At 33.5% G+C, this 23,835-nt stretch overlaps 1 protein-coding gene across 2 annotated transcripts in view; it reads left to right on the forward strand.

The window, feature by feature from the left end:
• ZNF451 (zinc finger protein 451) overlaps positions 1-23,835 on the forward strand; it is a 68,408-nt gene that overhangs the window by 36,949 nt on the left and 7,624 nt on the right. For both annotated transcript variants that reach the window (XM_045543790.1, XM_045543791.1), the window contains 7 exons: positions 4,857-5,010; positions 5,502-5,649; positions 9,441-11,047; positions 13,056-13,199; positions 14,236-14,366; positions 15,265-15,451; positions 21,365-21,430. In XM_045543790.1, the coding sequence (XP_045399746.1) occupies positions 4,857-5,010; positions 5,502-5,649; positions 9,441-11,047; positions 13,056-13,199; positions 14,236-14,366; positions 15,265-15,451; positions 21,365-21,430 (2,437 nt within the window). The remainder of the gene's footprint in view (positions 1-4,856; positions 5,011-5,501; positions 5,650-9,440; positions 11,048-13,055; positions 13,200-14,235; positions 14,367-15,264; positions 15,452-21,364; positions 21,431-23,835) is intronic.

Raw genomic sequence — 23,835 nt, forward strand, 5'->3', positions numbered from 1 at the left:
CATTGCTAGAGAAATTAAATGTGTCCTGTGTGACTCCCCTGGGAAAGGTTTCTTGGAATCTTTCACCTGCTTTCCTTTTGACTTAGCCTCTTGTGCTTTTTCCTTCTGCTGATTTTGGTTTGTATCCTTTCACTGTGGTAAGTCATGGATGGCTCTGAGTACAACAATATGCAGTGTCCTGTGAGTCCACCTAGCAAACCATTGAACCTGAGGGGCATCTTGGGGATTCCCAACACAGATAATACCTGATTGTAAAGGCACAAGATCTTGAACTTGATATTGGCAAGAGGGAACTATTATAGAACAGTGACGTAATGAAAGTAATGCATTATACCTTTAGAGCTAGAAGGACTTCTAATTATAGAACCCAATTCCTTCCCTTTTTCTAGGGACACAAAAAGACTGAGTGGTATTAGAATGGCAGTAGTTTTCAGAGTGCATTCAAGAATGTGGACAAAGAGACAAGTTTAGGTGACCTTTGTAGTAATTTAGCTTTGAGATGAGAGAAGTATTTGACTTAGGTAATAGCATTTAGAATGAAGACCTTAAAATGAAACCAAAAGACATATTGAAGAAAAATGATAGGATTTTCTATTGCCATGACAAATGGAAGGTTTAGGGAGAGAAGGATAAAAGGGTATAAGGGAACTACCTCCCATTTTTTTTAGTGTTTGCAGTAGGTTACTAATAGTCTACATTTTTCAGAACTAGAGTTCTTTCGGGACATGTTTCCCTATTCCATGTTCTAAGTGTTTTCTCTATTGTAATGAGCATATTTATCTGTTTTCTTTAGTAAATTTAGTAAATTTGAGATAGTTTAATCTCAAAGTTAATTCTTTCATTTGTTTTTTCCTGTTTCATTAATTAGTTCATTTTCTTTTTTCTGGGAATCACATATTCCATGCAGTTTTGCCCTCTTTTTTTGCCCTATATCTCGGAAGTAGATTTATGACATTCAGCCTTTTGAGAAGCAGTGTGGTAAAATAGAGCAAAGGCTTTGATGTTAGACCTGGGTTCCTTCCACTGTCATTTTTATTAGCTACATGTACTTGGCAAGTTACTGAACCTGTGAGCTTAGTTTCTTCATCTGTAAAATGGTATTGTTATGAATGGTATTGTTAAGAAATGTAATACTTTATCTTGCACTTTGAGCCCGACCCACAGCCCTCAATAATTGCCTATTTCTTGGCATGTCTGTCACAAGGACTCTTAAAGGAAACAAGTGTGCATTAGGTTGTAATTGGCCTCTCTTAAATCAACCAGAAGAGGTCGCTAGAGGATTGTATAAGGCTCATGTTTTCATACTTATTCTGTTTTGTAAAGATGGCATTCTCTGAAGAAAGAGAGTCAGATGATTCCCAATTTACATTGTTTTCCTTGCTTCCCTCCCCTTTTTCTTTTATCTCAAATATCTTTCCTCTAGATTAGGCCTTCTCAAACTTTAATGTGCACATGAATCACTTGGGAATTTTGTTAAAATGAAGATTCTAACTCAGTAGGTCTGGGGTGGGGTCTTAGATTCATATTTCTATTTTTTTTTTTTTTTTTTTGAGACAAAGTGTCACTTTTGTTGCCCTGGCTAGAGTGAGTGCCATGGCGTCAGCCTAGCTCACAGCAACCTCAAACTCCTGGGCTTAAGCAATCCTATTGCCTCAGCCTCCCGAGTAGCTGGGACTACAGGCATGCGCCACCATGCCCGGCTAATTTTTTTTTTTTTCCTATATATATTTTAGTTGGCCAGATAATTTCTTTCTATTTTTAGTAGAGACAGGGTCTCGCTGTTGCTCAGGCTGGTCTTGAACTCCTGACCTTGAGCGATCCACCCGCCTCGGCCTCCCAGAGTGCTAGGATTACAGGCGTGAGCTACCGCGCCCGGCCTAGATTCATATTTCTAGAAAGCTTCTAGGTGATGCCATTGCTGCTGGTCCTTGGGTCACACTTTGAATAGCGAGTTTCTAGTGACTTTTCACATTAAAGCCATCCCATGGGTATTATATCACCAGATAGCTTCCTGCTTTTTTCCCTTTTTTGTGATGGTGGATATACTGTAAGCTTCTTTGTGCCTCAGTGTCATTTGTGAGTCCATACGGCTTTCACTCTTTATTCTGTTTCTAAGGGTATTATGTCATCTAAGGTGATTTTTCTCCTTTGCTAGCCTATTCTCCCCCTCCCTAGGCAACCACTAAACTATTAATACTTTGTCAATAGATTTATCTCTTCTGGACATTTCATATAAATGGAATCAAACGTGGTCCTTGTGACTAGATTCTTTCACTTGCCATAATGTTTCCAAGGTATAGCCAAGGTTTTATCATGTATAAGTAATTCATTCCTTTTTATTACCAAATAATATTTCATTGTATGGATGTATGCCAAATTTTATTTATCAGTTCATCAGTTGATGGACATTTGAGTTGTTTCTACTTTTTTGGCTATTATGAACAGTGCTTCTATAAACAAATATCCAAGTCTTTTTGTGGACATATGTTTTAACTTCTCTAATGAGTTAAATTGTTCAGTCATATAACTCTTTAATTTTTTGAAGAACTGCCAAGCTGTTGTCCAGCACACTGCACCATTTCCCTTTCCCACCAGTAATGTATGCAGGTTTCAATTTCTCCACATCCTTGTCAGTAATTATTATTACCTGTCTTTTTGAATTTAGCCATCCTAGTAGATGTAAAGTAGTATCTTACTGTGGTCTACTTTTTTTGATACACAAGTTTATAATGGTGGATTTTATTTTAATGTAACCAGGAATATGGTAAAAAGGAGTTGAATAATTTACTAGATATCCTATTTCTCATTCCTTCCCCCAGTTTATAGAAGGTATTTACAAATATGCCATAGTTTTGTAATAGGTATGTTCTAACAAAATTTTATGTAGAATCACATTTTATTTTTATTAAGAAAATCATTTAAACAAGCTTTATATTGAATCCATTTATAATTCACAATTAAACTAAAAATGATTTTATTTACTTAGTTTAGAGTTCTTCAAGTAGGAGAAACTTGTATAAATTGGTGGTTAGTAAATATCTTTATAGCTCTTATCATTTAGAACCTTCTAATTGGAATGCAAAATGTGCTCCTGATGGTTATTTCTTCTGTGCGGCTCTCAAAACAGGAGTCGAGGAGGAGGGAGTAGTGAAAAGAGCATAGAATTCATAATCAAGATATAAAGCTGGATTTGAATGCTAGGATTATCTTTTCTAGGGGTACAACTTATATTTGGGGTAGAGGGTGGTAAGTTGGTCAATTTCAACTTTTCTCAGTTGTAAATAATGAAAATAGTACCACATGGATTTATTAAAAGGATTAAATGGATAAACATCCAGAACCCTAGTGTGGTGCTTGACTTGTGCTCAATATAAATGTAAATTTTCTGTCTCTTCTCTCTTGTATCTTATAAGTACTATACAAACTATTTTGATATTATTCGCATTAAGAGTACTAAATTTAAGAAAGCACAATATAATTTTAAGGCTATTACTCTAATGATCATTAACAAGAAGTTAAATTATATTTATAACAAGCACACACATACATACATATATAAATATACACTTTTCTTTTTTAATTTCCAGTGTTAGAATAGAAGTGCCTCTTAAACAGGTTTGGAAGCCTAGATGCTAGAAAAGACATGCCTACTTGAGTATATCAAAATTTTAAAAGTGATCATAAACAAAATTAAAAATGTTTAGAAAAATATTTGCAAAATGGAGGATGAGACAAATAATTAATTTTGATAACAAAGGACTGATACAAATTGACCAGAAGGGGAGAGAGCAAAACAATTGAAAAATAAAGCTAAAAGATATGACTAAGAAATTCACAGAAGAACACATCCAACAGAAAAACAAATGTATAAATAAATGCTCAAACTCACAGACAGGAAATGACATTAAAGTAAAAATAAGTATCATCTGTCAGACTGGCAGAAATGAAAAAGATCCATAAAATCTATTGTTGCCAGGCTCATTCAGTGCTATAGGATATGTGAATTGGTAGAGCCTTTTTGAAAAGCAATTATACAATATCTTTTAATCTTCAAATATGTGTACCCGTTAGCCCTATAAAGCCACTCTTGATAATGACGGGAAAAAGCACCTATAAGTAAGGATATATATTCAAGGATGTTTACATCATCGTTGTTTTTAGTGAGGAAAAAAAGCCAAAACTAAAAAAAAAAAAAAAATCTAGAAATGAATGGTTGACTAAATTGAATAGATTCACACCATGGCATAGTTTGCAACCATTGAGCTGTACCAATTGATTTTTAGGGATTTAGAATTAGAATTAGAACTATACTAGTTTTTAGGGATTTCATTGTCATTGTATATTATGGAATGAGAAAACTAATAGGCAAAAGAGTCTTTAAGATGATAATATTTGATAAAACAATGGCATTCCCCTTATATGTTTATTTCTATATATCTTTAGAAATGATTAAGCATGGAGGAATGTTTGGGAGAATACATATTGTAAACAATGCTTACAGGGTAGAGTGAACAAAGCAAAACATTAGAAAAAGTATATGTGGTGTGAATACATTTATGCACTTATATAATATTACATATGAATGTAAAAAATGAAAAATACATAGAAAGTAAATGTACTTGTATATTTATTACAGAAAGAGCTGTAATTTATTTTTGAGGAAAAAAACCTAAAAATTTTACATATGGGACCTTGTTTGTGGTAAAAGTTCCATAATCAGATTAGGATAGAAAAGTTTTCATGTTAGAAATTGATACAGGATATTCTAAATAAATAATGGGAAATTTTGAAGTTGATTTTAAGAAGTTGAGTATTGATTTTAGTTGTTTGTAATACAGCTTTGCCTTATATTTTAGGAAACCACAGATGATGGACATAACAACAACCTTCTTCCTCAGATTATTCAGTGTTTTGCGTGTCCAAATTGCTTCCTTCTTTTTAGCAGCAAGGATGAGTGTTTGCAGCATATGTCTGGAAAGAATCATTTTCATCAGAGTTTTAAACTGGGTGGTATGTTAATACTCTTCTTCTGAAAATTATTAAACTATTTTAACCTTTGCTGATTTACTATACTTCTCAGATCATTCTTGAGGTTATTTATCCCCGTATTAGTTTTAGAACCATGGAAGTGAAAGATTGTTATCTCAGTCTTTTATTTTTTAAAAGATTGTCAATATTTATTTGTACTTATGAGTAAAGTTTACTTTGAGGAGTGAAGAGAAACTTGGGAAGAAAACATTTATTCAAGATAATGTTTTTGTTATATCCACGATATCTAGCAAGTTGGGTATTCCTCTGCATTTAAGACTCAAATTTTAATTTGAGTGTTAAAGCATCCTTTGTATTTAAGGCCAGAAAGTGGCTTCCCTTAGATTTTTATTACACAAATAACTGTCTTCTTTTACTTACGCCAGTTGGTGTTGTGAAAGACCAAGGGGAGAAAGGTTGGGTCACTCTGTACTCAGATAACTTTGCAAGTTATAGTTTATTTTGTCTTTCAGATGACAAAGGAATAGCACATCCAATATCATTTCCATCTTTTGCAAAGAAACTTTTGATCTCTCTATGCAAAGATGTTCCATTTCAAGTTAAGTGTGTGGCCTGCCACCAGACACTGCGTTCCCACATGGAGCTCACTGCCCATTTCAGGTTTGTACAGGTCTAGCCTTGGGCTGTGAGGCAATCCTAATGAGCTGTTTACTAGTGAGAAGATTCAACAAATACTTTTCTAGTTCATGTTTCTCTCCTTTTAAAATGAGAATATACATTTGCCTGGAAATTAACCAAATTTAGCATAATGAGAAAAGTTACAGACTTTGAAGAAGTGGATATATTGATATTGCTGTCTATGTAAGACAAGCTAACAGTTTTAAGTTTTTTCCTATATGTGTTCTGTGATTGTGAGTAGGGGAAGGAGAGGGTTAAAATAGAACCTTGGCTTTAAATCAACCAGAATGGAAAGTATCATATACATGTGAAAGATTAAATCTCAGTGAGAGGCCAAATTTGTCAAGTAATCAAGAAGGATTTTTTTTCTTTATCTTTACAATGGAAAATTTTAAGCAATATAGGAAAGTAGGGAGAACAGTATAATGAGCCCCAAAATACTTTTCACCCAGCTTTAGTAGTTATCAACACGTGACAGTCATGTTTCATTTATATTCCTACTCTCACAAATTATTTTGAAGAAAATCCTAGACATCATATTATTTCATCTATAAATACTTCAGGAGGTATTGTAAATGATAAAGGACTCTTCTTTTTTTAAAAAAAAAAAGTAACTGTAATACCATTATGACACCTTAAAAAAATGAATAGTTTCGTAATATCATCAGTTGACTCAAGTCAGTTTTCATATTTCCCTGATTATCTCATGAAGTTTTTAAAAGTTGGTTGGTTGGAATCATGATAAATCTGTAGTTTGCACTTAGATGCTATGTTTCTTAGGTCCCTTTTTTTTTTCTTTAACATACATTAAAAGTTTGTTTTCTATGAAGTGACACAATTGCATTTGTTTAAGTGGAACAGTTGTTTCCACAAACCTTCAAGTAAAATATGTTCTCAATAAAACTGAGGCAGTAGAATATAATGGTTAACAGTCCTGGTGCTGACTTATGTTTCATGAGTTCAAATCCTGGTTCTGCCTTTTATTTTTATTTTTAATTCTTTATCATGAAAAATTTCAACTATAGAAATTAACAGAATAGTATAATGAACACCCATGTACCCATCACCCAGCTTTAACAATTATCATCACTGCCATTCTTGTTTTATTTATACTTCTATATATTCTCTACTCTCTTTAATTATTTTTAAGTTTTTTGTTTTTGAGATAAAATTTAAGTTCATTGAGGTCTACAGATCAACTTCTACAGTTTTGACAAGTGGATACACCTATTCAACCCACAGTCTTATCGTGATGCATAATTGCTCCATTGTGTCCCTTCCTGATTATTTCCCACCCCCTCACCCATAGGCAATCTCTGTTCTGATATTTTTTGCACCTTACATCAGTTTTATCGCTTCGAGAACTTTCATGTAAATAGAATCATGTAAATGGAATTATGTTTGTCATAATAATATCTGTGAGATTTATTGTTTAGTACATTGTTCCTTTTTAATCATAAGTAGTATTCTGTTGTATGACTGTAGCACAATTTGTTCATCCATTCTCATGTTGATGGACATTTGGGTTGTTTAAAATTTATAGCTACTATGAATAAAGCTCTTATGAATATTTTGTACAAGTATTTTTGTGGACGTATGTTTTCATTTCTCTTGGATGAATATCTAAATGGAACTGCTGGTTCAAAAGTAGGTGTATATTTAACTTTATAAGAAACCACTAAACATTTTTCCAAAGTGGTTGTACCAGTTTACATTTTTACCAGCGAGGTATGAGAGTTCTAGTTATACTTCATCCTTGCTAACATTTGATGTTGCTAGTCTTTTTCATTTTTCCTATTCTTGTGTCTCGTGGTTTTTATATGCATTTTCTTGATGAACAATGATGTTGAGCACTTTTTCATATGCTTATTATGGGCCATTTGTTTATCTTTGTGAAATGCCTGCTCATGGCTTTTGCCTATTTTAAAAATTAGATTGTTTGCCTTTAGAATAGTAAATTCAGATTATTTTTTCATGATTATGCTGTGTCCTGTCTGAGAAATCTTTGCCTGTTCTTGCTTCAAGAATATGTTATTTCATTTTTTTAAATTTAGCTTTGATTTTTTTAGCTTTTAAGTTTATTTTTATAATCTATCTCAAATTTCTGTTGACTTTTGAAACAACCAATGTTTGATTCTCTGTTGTTTGCCCATTTTCTTTTTAATTAATTTCTGTTCTTTATACTTTGACTTTAATTTGCTTATCTTTTTCTAGCTTAGGGTGGAAACTTAGACTGACTTTGAATCTTCATTTTCAATATAAACATTTAAAATATAAATTTTCCCTCTAAGTATTGCTTTACCTGCATCTCACAGATTTTGATAAGTTGTATTTTCATTTTTATTCAGTTAAAAATATTTTATGTTTTCATTCCTCAAATAATTTAACATAGTTACCATGTGACCCAGCAATTTCTACTCCATGTATACAGTTAAGAGAAATGAAAACATAAGTCCACACAAAGACTTGTATGTTTGTTTATAGCAGCATTATTCATAATAGCTGAAAAGTGGGAACAACCCAGATGTCCATCAGCTGACAAATGGATTAAAAAAATATGTTATATCCATATGATGGAGTATTATTTGGCCATGAAAAAGAATGAAATACTGATACATGCTACAAACATGATGAACTTTGAAAACATGATGCCCAGTGAAATCAGCCAGTAACAAAATGTCCACTTATTATATGGTTCCATTTATATGAAATTCTAAAATAGGGAACTTTATAGAGACAGAAAGTAGTTGCTTAGGGCTCTGTGGTTGCTTGGCATTGAGAGTGAGCATAGGGGAAAAGGGAAGTGATAGCTAAAGGGTATGGGGTTTCTTTTTGACATGATGCAGTATTCTAAAATTGAGAATAGTTATGGTTGCACATTTCTGTGAATATATGAAAAACCATTGAAATTGTACACCTTAAATGGGTGAATTATATGGTATGTGAATTATGTCTCAATAAGATACTGTTTAAAAAATGTTCTATAAAAACTTTATCTTTTCGCTTTTGATTTCTTCTTTGACCTATAGGTTTAATAGAAATATGTTAACTTCTGAAGATTTAGAAATTTTACATATAGGGATTTAATTTCTAAACATTTAGGGATTTTTTTAATTCTCCTTTTCAATTTAATTCCACTATAATTAGAAACCATATTTTGTATAATTTTCCTCTTTTAGAATATATTAAATGTAGCACGTCTTTCCTCTTTGGTGTTTAGTAATTAAGGGAAGATAGTTAAAGCACAGTTGTTCCATTTTTCATTTTCCCTAGAGAAGTCAATTTATTATGAGTTAATTTGTGGAATAGTGTGTGGTTTTATTGAGCCTAGTTTTCTAATGCAAAAGCAACTATGGGCATGACATTTTCCTGACAGACAATTAATCAGTTCTTAAAGAATAGGTGCTAGGTTGCCTAGAATTACCATAGTGTTCTTTCATACAGTTTAATTACCATTAATAGTCTCATAATTTGCTTGTCTGATAAGGTCCTCTATCAGTGCATTTGATACAGATTTTAGTTTTGTAAAATTAGCCTGAAGTAAAGAAAAATCTTTTGAATCTAGTTTTACTTTTTGTATTTTTGTTAAAAGACAAAATGTAGATAATACTCAGGTATTTTGAGATGATAGATATCATGTCATCTGCATATTTATTGAAAAGTATCTTTTAGTGCTTATTTATACATTGGTTATTATATAATTCCTACAGTAAAATGCAGTGATGGTTTATTTTGACAGTACTTATGAAAGAGTTTTTTTTAATTCAATTTAGAGTTCGTTGTCGAAATGCTGGTCCTGTAGCTGTAGCTGAGAAGAGCATTACCCAGGTTGCAGAGAAATTCATATTAAGAGGTTATTGTCCTAATTGCAACCAAGTCTTTGTGGATGAAACCAGCACCCAAAATCACAAGCAGAATTCAGGACACAAAATCCGAGTCATTAACTCAGTGGAAGAATCAGTCTTACTTTATTGCCACATCAGTGAAGGGAACAAACATCCTTCTGACTTGCATTTATTGTTAGACCAATCAAAATTTTCATCGCTTAAAAGAACTATGTCTATTAAAGAATCTAGCTCTCAGGATTGCAGTGCCATTCCAAAAAAGAAGATGAATTTAGAAGATAAAAGCAATGAAGGTGTAGTTTGTGTCCAGAAAGAAAAGCCAATGGTTAAAACCTGGTTTTGTGAATGCAATCAACGATTCCCAAGTGAAGATGCAGTAGAAAAACATGTTTTCTTAGCAAACACTATGTGTTATAAGTGTGTGGTCTGTGGAAAGGTGTGTGAAGATTCAGGGGTCATTCGTTTACACATGAGCCGGATTCATGGAGGGGCACATTTAAATAACTTTCTTTTCTGGTGTCGGACCTGCAAAAAGGAGTTAACGAGGAAAGATACTATCATGGCACATGTGACTGAATTTCATAATGGACACAGATATTTTTATGAGATGGATGAGGTAGAAGGTGAAACTTTGCCATCATCGTCTACAACTCTGGTGAGTAATTTGACTGCTAACAAGCCGCCTTCAACTGTTACTATTATCGATCATTCCCTGGCAAACAATCCTCCAAGGGGCAAATGGCAATGCCGAATTTGTGAAGACATGTTTGATTCCCAAGAATGTGTAAAACAGCACTGCAAGTCTTTGACAAGTCACAGGTTTCATAGATACAGTTGTGCCCATTGCAGAAAAACTTTTCATAAGATAGAAACATTACACCGCCATTGCCAAGATGAGCATGACAATGAGATAAAGATTAAATACTTTTGTGGGCTTTGTGATCTTATCTTTAATATGGAAGAAGCATTTTTGAATCATTATAAGGAGCATCACAGCATAGATTATGTGTTTGTGTCAGAAAAAACTGAAACTTCAATTAAAACTGAGGATGATTTTCCAGTAATAGAGACCAGTAATCAGTTAACCTGTGGTTGCCGTGAGAGTTACATCTGTAAAGTCAACCGAAAGGAAGATTATAGTAGATGTCTCCAAGTCATGCTGGATAAAGGTAAACTATGGTTTCGTTGCAGTTTGTGTTCAGCAACAGCACAGAATTTAACCAACATGAACACTCATATTCATCAAGTGCACAGAGAAGAAAAGAGTGATGAGGAGGAGCAGCAGTATGTAATCAAGTGTGGCACCTGCACAAAAGCATTTCATGATCCTACGAGTGCACAGCAGCACTTCCATAGAAAACATTGCTTCTTACAGAAACCCAGTGTGGCTCATTTTGGATCTGAAAAATCAAGCCCGTACAAGTTTACTGCCAGTGCCTCACATACAGAGAGAAAACTAAAACCATCAGTAAGCTATCCGAAAAATTCAGACATGGATAAAGGAGCTGAGAATGACCTAAGCTGTCAGAATATAGGTATGGCTTTACAACTCTGTGCAAATTTCATGTAATAATATAGAAACTTACGTTCAGTGTACCCATTTTTGTAAAAATTAATAATTCAATTTTGAAGCAAGAAACAGAATGATAGGTTAGTTAATTACTACAGCATATACTTTTTAGGCATTTGTATTCTTATTACTTCATGTATACACTTTCTAAACTTAAGGGAACGGAGGATATGTGTTGGCTTGAAATAATATGTATTTAGGATACCATTTGTTTCCTTTTACAAAAGATGTGGGGATTTTGAAGATGAAGGAAATTGATAGTCTTTTTGAAAGTCAGATTTGAAAGTTAATCCTGGACATTACTATCATTTTTCATATATTTAGTTTCACTAAAAAGATAAATGAATTTTGTTGTTTCTATTTGGACTTATTCTTTAGTTTAAGAAATTAAAGGTCATTTAACCATTTATATATTTTTATTATGATCTACTTGGAAGTGAAGCTTTAACACACAGTTAAAATAAGAAGTAGATGTAGAGTTAAAATTGGTGGCAAGAAATTAAGGGGAAAATTGTGGTCTGAATTCCCTTGTTTGTATTTATTCTGGACTTTCCTTCTTCCATATGGTAGGATTAAACAAGTCTGGAAGAGTGGTATGTTTTCATTTTGTTTAGAAGTATAATTTTTTAGAGTATAATTTTAAGTCTATATCCTTTTAAATAAATATTAACTCTTGGTGAGTTATACAGCATAGTGTGGAGACAATGAGAATATGTGAAATTTTTTGCTAGTAAAATATTTTAATGAAACATTGAATTTTTACAGGCTTGCTTTACAGCATATGTAGATCTCAACATCACCTTTGGTGGTGGCATGTTTTAAGTGAGAAATGATTAAATTATGGACTATCTACTCTACTCCAAACAGTGAAATAGTGGTCACACTGTTTTATATTATTTTATGCTTTTCTTTTGCTCTTCTGATTATTTTTTGGGAATTTATGTTAGTCTATGTTTGATGAAAGATGACTGTAGTATCTAAATCTAGAATTATTGAACATGTAGAGGAAAGATGTAAGGTAGTTTGGAAATGGGAGGGGTAGTACATTTGAGGGAATCACTATTAGGCAGAGTAGAAGCTATTCATTTTAAAAAATAATATAACACTTGAATGTTTGCATTGCTGTCACTAGAAACTTTAAGGTCTTGTCAAAGTGAAAAGGTATGAAACAAAGTAAAGGGTAGGGTGAAAGAGAGTTGAAGAATGGGGGAAAATGAAAGATATTTTTATGGTGCGAGGTGCTCTCTAGGATGTTTAATCATGAAGCCTGAGGGCTACTAATAAATCGGTCTAGATTAGGAAAAGAACCAAATTCTGATGTCAAGAAGGTTCTTAATGGGTAACCTTGAAATTTTATATGGATGGTGCAAACTCTTAGTTATTTAGACTTAAAACTTGGCCTTCTAGTTCTTCCAGTACATTAATTTTTTAAAAAATTCCTTTCATAAATGACTTTTAAACAGGCTTAGAACCAGTCACAGTGGTTCACGCCCATAATCCCTGCACTTTGGGAGGCCAAGCCAGGAAAGTTGCTTGAGGCCAGGAGTTTGAGATTAGCCTGGACAACATATTGAAACCCCATCTCTACAAAAAATAAAAAACATCATCTGGGCATGGTGCTGCATGCCTGTAGACCCAGCTACGTGGGAGGCTAGGGCAGGAAGATCACTTGAGCCCAGGGGTTTGAAGGCTACTGCCACTAATCTGGGTGAGAGAGCAAGACCCTGTCACTAAAAAAAAAAGCCTTAGGATCAATGGCAAATATTTGCAAAAAGGATATAAAATCACATTTATGAAATATTCAGAATATTTTTATCTGATTTAAGTGTAAATTGTGTCTTGTATGGATTTGGATTTCACAAAAAGGTTTAAATGTAGATGAATAACTTGTAAGATTAATATCTTTTAGACTTGAGAAATTAGAATGATTTTAAGTTCCTACTGAATTCATGTTAATGTTTCTCTCTTCTCAGAGGAGGAAGTTGTTGAGCTTCCAGATTTGGATTACCTACGAACCATGACTCATATAGTCTTTGTGGATTTTGATAACTGGTCCAATTTTTTTGGTCATCTACCAGGGCATCTAAACCAAGGAACATTTATTTGGGGCTTTCAAGGTAGGGTTAATAAGAAAAACATTTACAAAGACCCCTCTATCTGCCCCTAGAATATGGTTCATTTAAAAAGGCTTAAACCCCCCTTAAATCTTCCTGAACAGAACATAGGAACATAATTGGAATATTGTTATTTTGCATTATAGTTCTCTGCTAGAATATTTTTCTCTTTTTGAGTCTCTATGGTAAATGTTAGCTTTGTTTTTTGACCCAGTTTATGGATCTTTTAATATAGACTGAAAAAGGCTTTATTCAACATCTACAATGTGCTATAGGCATTATTGATTGGTACTAACATAGTTACTGATTATTATGGTTTTCTTCCTTTTAAAATACAAAGAAGCAGGCTAATTTTATTTTTTTTTCCAAAATTTTAAAATGAATAAATAGCAGCGTTAGCTTTTGAACTTTGGCACCTTAGCTATAGAATTAGCATTATTTTCGACATGCCATACTGCTTCTTCATTCTTGCTATTTATAAGAGTGCAACTTCATCTAAGTCTCTTTACAAAGTGTTTACCAACCTGGAGGAGAGGCTTCTTTGGTTTACAGAGGTTTAATATAATGAGCATGTGATACAGTTCATGTTTGATAGGAAATAGCATGTAAAGAGAAGATTGAGACTAAAGATAGAAACATACTGACCTGGATAAGTTAGCTAGTGTAATGTTTTAGTAAGTGTAGCTTTGCTGATTGCCCAACATTTCTATCCACTAAACAGCCATGACATTTATAAAAACCACTAATTCTTGCATTCATATAGATTGATGCCATTCAAAGAATATTCACACAAATTACTTTTGATTCTGCCCTGTGAGTTTTCACATGAGTAGAGAGATTCAGGGAAGTTGGTCTACCTTCCCAAGATTGTAGAGCAACAAGATGGTGATGCCAGTGCTAGGACTAAGTTTTCCCACATTCTAATCTAGTACTTTCCCTTCTAGAAAAAATTTTTCTAGTATATGTTTTACCTTGGTACAATTGTCAGCCTTTTCCTCCCCTGTTTAACTATCATTTATGTCTTTTCTGAAATTAATAGGAGGAAACACCAATTGGAAACCTCCACTCAACTGTAAGATCTATAATTACCTGAACAGGATTGGATGCTTCTTCCTTCATCCTCGCTGTAGTAAAAGAAAAGATGCTGCTGATTTTGCCATATGTATGCATGTGAGTCATTATTTTATTCAAAATCTAATGTGAGTCTAGGATCCACTTGGAATTTTTTTTCCACTTGAATTTTAATGACAGTGTATAAATCATTCTTCAGTAGTATATTTTTATGTAAAACCTTCAGCCTCAGGTTCTGCTTATGACTACCATGAGGGCAGGAGCCCATAGCATATTTATTTGCTGCCTTAGCCCCAACTCCTAGCAGGCCTTCAGCCATATATAGTAGACCTCCTTCAACTATTTATGAATAGTGCTGATACTGTATTCGATACATGCTAAGACACTTTCACATTTTAACCTCTATGAAATTGAGAGGTACCTGAACAAACACTGTTGACCTAGATATAATTTGCATTTGCTTCTGCCTCTGCCAGTTACCTAGAGAAACTACCAACCTGAGACCCACTTTAAATGAAATTTTCTGCTTTAGGGCTTATGTGTCACACTGATAATGGGCATTTACTCTGCAAACTTGTTGACTGCTGTTTACAGTTTAAAGCACAAGAGAGTTCTTTTTTTCCTCTATCCAGTGCCAAGATTGAATCATATAAATTACCTTGCTTACCTTTTCTCTATGGCAGATTTATTTCTTATTTACCCTTACATTGAACACATAGCCCTTTGGCATTCCAGCTTTATGTGGGGGCCCTCTATTGAACTTTTGTTTTGGCTTTATTTTTTTCCTTCATGCCACATAAAATAGCTTATCATATAATTGATGGCATTTCGTATTTGATTAAATGTGGCATATTTCATTTATGAAGGAGATCCTTGACAGGGACTAGGGAAGAAGCTTAATATACCTTCCTAGGTATGTATTCATTGTAAAATAGATATAACTTGATTTGAAACTCATGCTGATTTTTATCAACCTATGCCATTTGTTCTAACTTAGGCTGGCCGTCTAGATGAACAACTACCCAAGCAAATTCCTTTCACCATCCTCTCAGGAGATCAAGGTTTTCTGGAGCTAGAGAATCAATTTAAGAAGACTCAGAGGCCAGCTCATATACTAAACCCTCACCACTTAGAGGGAGATATGATGTGTGCCTTATTAAATAGCATATCTGATACCACCAAAGGTATGCAGCTGCAATCACAGTGCAAACCGCCCAAGAGGAGGAGACTTCACTGCTAAGAGGAAACCAATAAACTGCTGTCCACTAGTGAACCAGTGTTGCCTGCTCACTAAACCATTGTGCTCTCATACTTCTATCTTGCTTATCTTTCCCTTATGTTACTTTCATTCTTTAGTGTTTTAGAAGGAGGATGAATTCATAATAATTTTCTGGAGCCTTTTTTGATCTAGTAGATAAAAATCTATATTCATGTATATAAAATATATATTTATGCATTGAAATATGTTACTACAATTTTGAAAGCTCAGAATTCATATTTACTTTTGTTTCTGCAATTCCAGGTTTACCATCAGTTTTCTTTTTTTTTTTTCCTGTTTTTGTAGAGAGAGGGGTCTTACTATGTTGCCCAGGCTGGTTTCAAACTCCTGGCCTCAAGCAGTCCTTCCACCTCAGCCTCCCAAAGTGCTGGGATTTACCTTCTATTTTTTAGACAGTAATGTGCTTATAGGTGAAAACCAGAAAGCAATAAATGATACATGGCAATGCAAAAAAAAAAAAAAGATCCTTTAAGAGGTTGACAGAGTAATGAAACCATGATAGGCCATTAGGTCCTTGGAGAAGGAGTGGCTACCTCTTATCTTATTGCTGGAACTTGTACTCTCTTCTCTACCTTAGTGAGATTACTCAGTGAAAGGAGTCCTGATTTCCAGTTTCACTTCCCTGTATTTAAGAAAGGATGTAAATATAGGGATTCAGAATCTCAATGAAAAACAGTGGCTAATTTTTGGCATTTTTATGTGCCCTTATATTTTCCAACTCTGCTTGCCTCCCAGATATTTTTTTCTTTCAATATATTTGAAACCACATTGTGATTAAAAACCCATTCTGAAGAATTTTGCTCTAATCACTAATTACAGTGGATTAATTCACTTCTGCAAAGTTAGGAATCAGTGATCTGCTAGCCCTACTGTGGTCTTTAAAGCAGAATAATGATGCAAGATTATAAAGGAAAATTAACTCTGCATATTAATGTCATGCCTTGGTACTGAATATTATCTTCCTATTCTCTAATTTCTGTTTTCATTCACTGTTTCTCTTTAGCTTCCCTTTAAAAAAAAAACCTCTTTCTCTTCTACTCTTTTACTATCCCTTCCCCAATCCTCAATAACGTCTACTTAATATCCTGTAAAATACTTAAGGTTTTACCTGTGAAGGCCAACCACCTTTCCTTCTCTTATGCTGCTGCTTTTGGGAACATTTGTTTTTTAATCATTTAGATTGTGAAAACTGTTACAGATTTGCCTCTTATTTCAGTTCTGTTTGGAATGAGAGTTGCATATGAGTAGGCCAGCGTGGGTGTATTAGGGTTGGAGGTAAGATACAGGTTATTAATATCTGCTGATTATGCCTTGTGAATCCCTATCATGCTCTGGGTATTCTTTCTTTTTATTTTTTGGTCATTCATTCATCTTCAGTACTCACTTGAACTTATTACTCTTTGGAGGCACATGTGTACTTTATTCTCAATTTTTCTGAAATGCAGAGATCATGCAGTGCATAAAGAAAGGCATGGGTTTTGATTCACATGGTAACTTTGCTGCTTCCTAGCTGTGTGATTTCAGGCAAGTTACTTAACTTTTTTAATCTGTAAGGTTGTAAGAATTAGTAATGTGTGTAAGTGTCTAGCACAGTATATAAAGCACTTTGGGTGCTTTAATAAACAGTAGCTATTTTTTTTATTACTACCATAAAAATAAAATATGATTCCTAGTCACTACATTTTTAAGGTAATGAAAATAATTAAGTGGCTAAAGAAGTGTAGACTTTTTAAGTGAAGAGATTTTATCTTTATAGATTTAAGGATCTAATGAATTATATAATGCTTTTGTAACTCTAAAATTAAAAAATATATATGGAATCTTTGTATGTTCAGATTTAGTTATCTGATTTAAGACAAAATATTTTCTTTATGGAAGACTTTTAAAGCATCAAGTTGTCTGGTAGTAAACTTGAATGGAATCAAAGAAAAATCAGTTTCTTGGATAACCCTTTATTCCATCTCCTTTCCTAACAAATGGCTTCGTGAATAGTAGAGTAATAGTTTCTGTTACAGAATGACATTTAACATATAATGGGACTTAGAAGATCTCTCAAAGTCCACTAATAATATGTTAATAATTCTTGTTGGGCCTTTAGGTAACTTTGGTTATTACAAGAATGCCAGAATAACTCCTTGCATATAGCTTAGCGTGGTGTTCCTTCTTGTCTTCAGATTTGACAATGAGTCAGTTTCTTAAAGGAGTATGGTTTTGGGGTTGAGGTCACTGGATATTTTTGAGAATTTGATGAAAGCTTTCTGTACCCAAATAAACATGTATTTGCAATATTACATACAATTTCAGGGGATTATGGTCTCAGTGTTGCCAGTTATGAGCCAACAAACTGAACTCTCATATTTATGATATAACAAAAGTTTATAGTTAGTAACATACAGTAAGAGGTTCTGTTGTATTTGCCATTATTACTCAGGCAGTCTGGTGATTTTCAGGTTTTTAAATTTTCCACCAAAGCGTAGAGAAATGGTTGTAAGTTTGAGTCTCTTATTCTTTATAACTTTTCAGAAATTCACCCACTTCGAGGATGAGAAAGTGGTTTTTATTAGAATGGATATTCCTGTATAAACAGGAAGAATCTCTTGAACAGTGGCATGAGAATCAATGATCATATGGTATCCTATACTTGGAGAATTTAGCCTTTGCCAGTTTTTTCAATTATTTGAAAGTCTTATAGGAGATACTTATCTCAGTAAAACCAGATATTCAGAGTTCATATATCAATACACAGTCATTTGACTCTAAGGCATTTCTTTTTTGGTTGGTGGGGAGGGGAAAGGTTAAATAGCTTTACTACTGGCACTTTTTTAGGTCTCTGACTTGGTTAGTTAGGGTAGGTCAGATACTCCTTGTAGCAAGGTGAGCCTTTTAAGTTTGAGGTTTAAATGTGTATCATTTTTGGCCTGTTCTCTTTTCTGAGCATCAGGGTTCCAGCACCAACATTTTAATTATAGCTATGATATATGTATTAATTCTTGTAGAGACATTTAAATAGCTCTATTAACCTGCCCTTAATTGGCCTCTTTGGTCCCCTTATGTTTTATCAATTCTATTTTATATTACACTCATCCTCTCTTTCTTAAACTTAACAAGATACAAGGATCCTTTCCAGTGATTCTAATCAGCAGGGCCAGGTAGACTTTTTCTTTTAGACCTTTTACATTTTATTCTCAAATATACCTTTATTCTAACTTAAGCCTTATGTTTTAGAGATGCAGATATAACTTGGCACCTAAATGTTTAGTTTTAAAGAAGAGAAAGGTGAACTAACCTTTATTGTATATTATGTGCCAGCCACCATACTAATTGCTTTTTATATTTGTAGTGTTTAAAGATGTTTAGACATGTTTAAAGAACTTCTTCTGTGTTCTTTTAATTCTCTTTGCACACTATGAATTAGGATTGTTAGATTACCCCATTTATAGGTGAGGAAAAAAGCAAGAGTTTAACTTTTCTCTTGCCACACAACAAGTGCTTTTCTTTTCATCAGTATCAACTGCTAAGGGTGAGGTTTTTGCTGACACAAATACCTGACTTCATTATTTAGAGATAGCCACCCAATGTGAATTATTGGGTCTAACCATGTCCTTGGAGAATGAAGATAATGAGAGATGTTCTGTGGCAGTCTAATGACATTGCAAAATTATATATAAAGATATTAAATATGAGATTTTTTAAAAAAACGTTTAAGAAGTTGCTTTTTTTTTTGTCAGAAGATAAAAGGATTTGGTTGTGAGTTCTGGTGATTATGTACTGAACATAGCCAAGGAAAATGGTTAGCATTGTAATTTCTCTAGGATCTTTTGTCTCATAATTAAAGCAATAAGCACCATCTTTAGAGGTTCCTCATGATGTTGGCATAAGAACTACAAGCACTGAAATGACCTTATTTGAGCACTGCAACATGCAATTTCTAAGAAATTCACTAGAAACCCCCTCTGATTGCTTTTTCCACCTTTCCTCTATTCAATGTAAATGTTTCAGGGTACGTAGAAGTTAGTATCTTCAGTGTTTTTCTTATTTGGACCAATATTTGTTCCCTTGAGAAGGAGATATAATGCAAAAGATTTTACTACAAGGTAATTTTTGTTGAATCTGAATGCTCTTCTTAGATGGTCTGGTTTATGGACGTAAGATTTTGTTGTATCCATTTGATTGTGGATGGAAGGATTGGAAACATTACTTGTAGTTGGTGTCCATAGAATCAAACCAATTACACAGATTTTTAAAGTAATCTTAAAAATCAAGCATAAAAGTTCACCTGTGCCATGCAAGTATGAATGATTGAAGCAGTGTCATGGCCTACAGAATAGACATTACACAAAATAATTGTTGAACTTAATTCTAAAAGTCTATCTGCCTATTGTTTCCGCAGCCTGTTAATGAGACTATAGGTTGTCCCTTTGGATACCATTTTAAAAATCTATTTCATGAAATTAATGCTGTGCATGTGCAAAAGTACTGAAATAGGAAAGAACATTCATGATTTTTTCTGTTCTATGGATGGGGTTGATTGAGGCAAAAGAAACCTTTTATAATTGTTGCAACTCAGTATCAAGTTATTAATAGTTCCTGTGATTCAAAGCTACACTTTTGCCTTAGGCCTTGCATGCAATGATGAATTGTTGGGTCTTTTATGACATGTTGCTTTTGACTGACCTTGACTTTAAATAGTAATCACAGAAACCCCTCAGTATTTTCTCTTTGTCCTTAATGTTTAGAGGCTTCATTTTGTTCTTTAGATTGTAAATGTAATGTTTTATTTCCCTTCAACATTGCTTGAAATATTTGAAGTATTTTGCTGGAATGAATGGCCAAAGATTAATAACTTGTAATGACAGATTTCTGCAGCAAAGGAATATAGTGAAATACTGTGATTTGATTTTTATTTATAGACAATTAAAAACCTTAATTTTTAACATATTAATATATTCTAAGTTTTTACATGTTTGCACAAAAGCAAATAAGTCCATGTGACTCATTCTGTTATTTAAATGCTGATATAATCACCGTGACATATATCATATATACTGATATATATAATATGTCAATATAAATTGATATACATTGATTTAAATGTAAACTGATAAGCCAAATATTAGGTCATTGATAGTACTATGTTTAGGATTTTTTTAAGATAAACTTTTTTCAGAATAGTTTTATATTTATAGAAAAGTTGTCAAGAAAGTGCAGAGAGTTCCTATGTACCACATGCCCAGTTTTCCCTATTATTAATATCTTACATTAGCATGGTGCATTTGTCATAATTAAAGAACCAGTATTGACACATTATTACTAAAGTCCAAACCTTATTTAGATTCCTTATTTGGATTCCCTAATGTCCTTTTTCTGCCCGAGGACCCCATCTAGGATCCCACATGACATTTAGTCGTCATGTCTTCTTAGGCTCTGTAGTTCAAATCCTAAGTGACTTTTATAGTACCTGGTTAGTCACATCATTTAATAAAGCCTTCAGTGTCTCATTATCAAAGCATATAAGACATCAGGTAAGTGAGTTTGTACCATGTAAGAGGCACTTTTAATTAAATCCTATGATGTTATCTCTATAGAAATAAATGAATATGATTTTCAAAACAGAAGACTTTAATCTTTCACCATTTTTAATATTATTTGCTAAGCATTTGAATGAAAAACCTAGTGGGAAAGTAGTGTAACACTAATGAATTGTAACTAGTAAGTTTGGGTATGAGAGATGTCATTGAAAATAATATTGAAAGTACATAAATTATGGTACAATAACTTTTTCAGAAATACAGTTACCTTTATTGTTTTTTCCTTACAGAATGTGACAGTGATGATAATGTTGGTGTAAAAAGTACTTCAGTAGAAGAATTCAGATCCACAGAAGGTAACCTAATAGTGTTAATCCTTTCTCTACTTGAGTGTATCTGTATTTTTTTCTCCCTCTCTCATCCCTTAACCCCCATCCCACTCCCTTTTACCACAAAGTTAAAAAAAAAAAAGTTTTCTCAGTTTAAAGGATAGCTTGCATTTTCTCATATAAGATCATTTAGAGGGCAATGCCAGTTTAGAAGGCTAAAACAGGGGTCAGCCAGTTATGGCCCTTGGGCCAAATCCAGTCTACCACCTGGTTTTAGGAATAAAGTGTGAGGAAGACAGCCACACTCTTGTTTAAGTATTATCTGTGCTATTGCCTTCATAGTACAACAGCAAGGTTGAGTAGGTGTTAACACTGTAAATTCCCCTTCCCCTGCCAAAAAAGAAACCCAATTAATTGCTTTCTAAGCCTTTAAAAGAATTTTCTAATCTCTGGGCTAGAAGATGATTTGATATCCTAATTTTTATTTATCTTGAGTATTAAATTAAGAATATTAAAAGATATGCAATGAAACTCCAAAAGCAGCACTTACACATACATATTAGTGGACTGTTTCTATAAATTACACTTCTTTTACCCCCTTCTTAAAGGAAAACCTATTTTCTTCCATAGGTTAAAGAGAGCTTTTTGTGTCAGTTGACATCAAATCATTTATTGGACGTACCACTATTTGGTTGTGTCATGTAATCATTTTTTACTTTGATTTTTCCTAATCATTTTTTACTTCGATTTTTTTTCTGTAACTGACTTCACTTTTTAATACCCTGGGGGAGATGAGATAATGGATCTTAGAAAATACTTTGCACTTGACTGGAGAAATTGAAAGTATTATATTATCATTTCTAACATTAAAGGAAAACAGTAGGAGTTTTCATGTACATTCCAATATGGTGTTTGTTGTTGGGGACTTGAGAGTGAGAATGTGGAAGCTGGAAAGTATGGATGGAAATATGGCTAAACACACACAATGTCACATAATGCCCAGCTGATTTGTTTTCTGTGCATTTGCTTGATCTCTTATATAATGCAATTAGTTTGACTAAGAACATACTAGAGCTTTGTGTTACTAGGAGTTTGGAATTTGAATCTGGCAGTGGAATTGATTCATCCATTTGATGAAATAGAAAATGCTGACACTTTTTTCTCATAGCCAAAATTCATTGGTTAAAGTTGGCAGTAAATCTACAGCCTAATTGGAGGAGAGTTTTTCAACCAACTTGTTTTCCCAACATAGTCTTTCAAGATCTAGCCAATGCTTAGCTAATTCACATAAGGATCAATGAAACAAATGAAAAAACTTTAATGAGTTTAAACAAAAACTGCCAGCTAAGTTGTTTATCAAGTCCACTAAAAGATAATATACCATTGAACATTTAAGGAATTCAGATTTTGCAGATTTTGCAACCTTTATTTGCCATCCCATGACTAATGCCATGGAAAATGCCAGGCGAAATTATAACTTTAAAATAACCACATTTTGGAAGCCTTCATAGTTTTGTGGCCTCCTAGCTAACCCAGGAAATCTGAGATGTGTATAACTGGATATGTACCAGAATTTTGGCCATTTTGTTATCTATATAATACATTTTATGAGTTAAAGATTGAGATTTTACATTTTTGTGACTCTTTAGTTTGGAAAAAGACTTACTATTAAAGGTTAAGAAGAGATAATTTAAACTTTTAACTAGTTGTCATATGAGGTGGGGATTATAATGCTTTAATTCCAAGAAAAATCAAAAGGGTGTATATGTATGTATTTTATTTCCTGATGCTTTATGTAAAAGAAGTGTGGGAAGCATACAGTGTTCCATGTAAGTTAAGGAATATCCTCTGCACTTTTCTCTGATACCCTTCTTTTTCCCCCTCCTCTTGAGCTCAGATGTCATCTCTTAGGTTGAGCCATATAGAATTAGCATTTTTGTAGGCAATTTTGTGTGGTCAATGCCTCTCCTACATTTTCCATCTTTAGATAGAGCTCACCACTGGTTCTTCTAGGTTCCCACTCTACCATACAAAGTAGATTAAAAACATTTCTGTCTACATCTCTCATCTCCACTAGATTGTGAGCTCCTCGAGGAGTAGGATCATGTTTTATTCATCTTAACTTCAGCGCCTAGCACAGTGTTTGACACTAAATGATAGCTGGTTGAATGAGTAAACTTATAACAAATTTAAAACATGTTAGAGCCACCAGGACCCATCTTCCCATAACTGGATAAGGGAAATTAAGACAGAGGCCATTTGGCTTGGAAAATATTGGGTGATTTTGTTCACCTTGCGCCATGAAAGCAAAATAATGTTTTAGTCCAGACCTGATAGCAAAACTCCAAAAAGTTCTTGTCATGTCTCTTCTCATTCCTTCCTTTACCAACACCACACTGGCAATGTCTGACAAATGGTGGCAAAAGACAGGA

Source organism: Lemur catta, chromosome 2 (genome assembly GCF_020740605.2).
Source record: "Lemur catta isolate mLemCat1 chromosome 2, mLemCat1.pri, whole genome shotgun sequence".
Lineage (NCBI taxonomy): Eukaryota > Metazoa > Chordata > Mammalia > Primates > Lemuridae > Lemur > Lemur catta.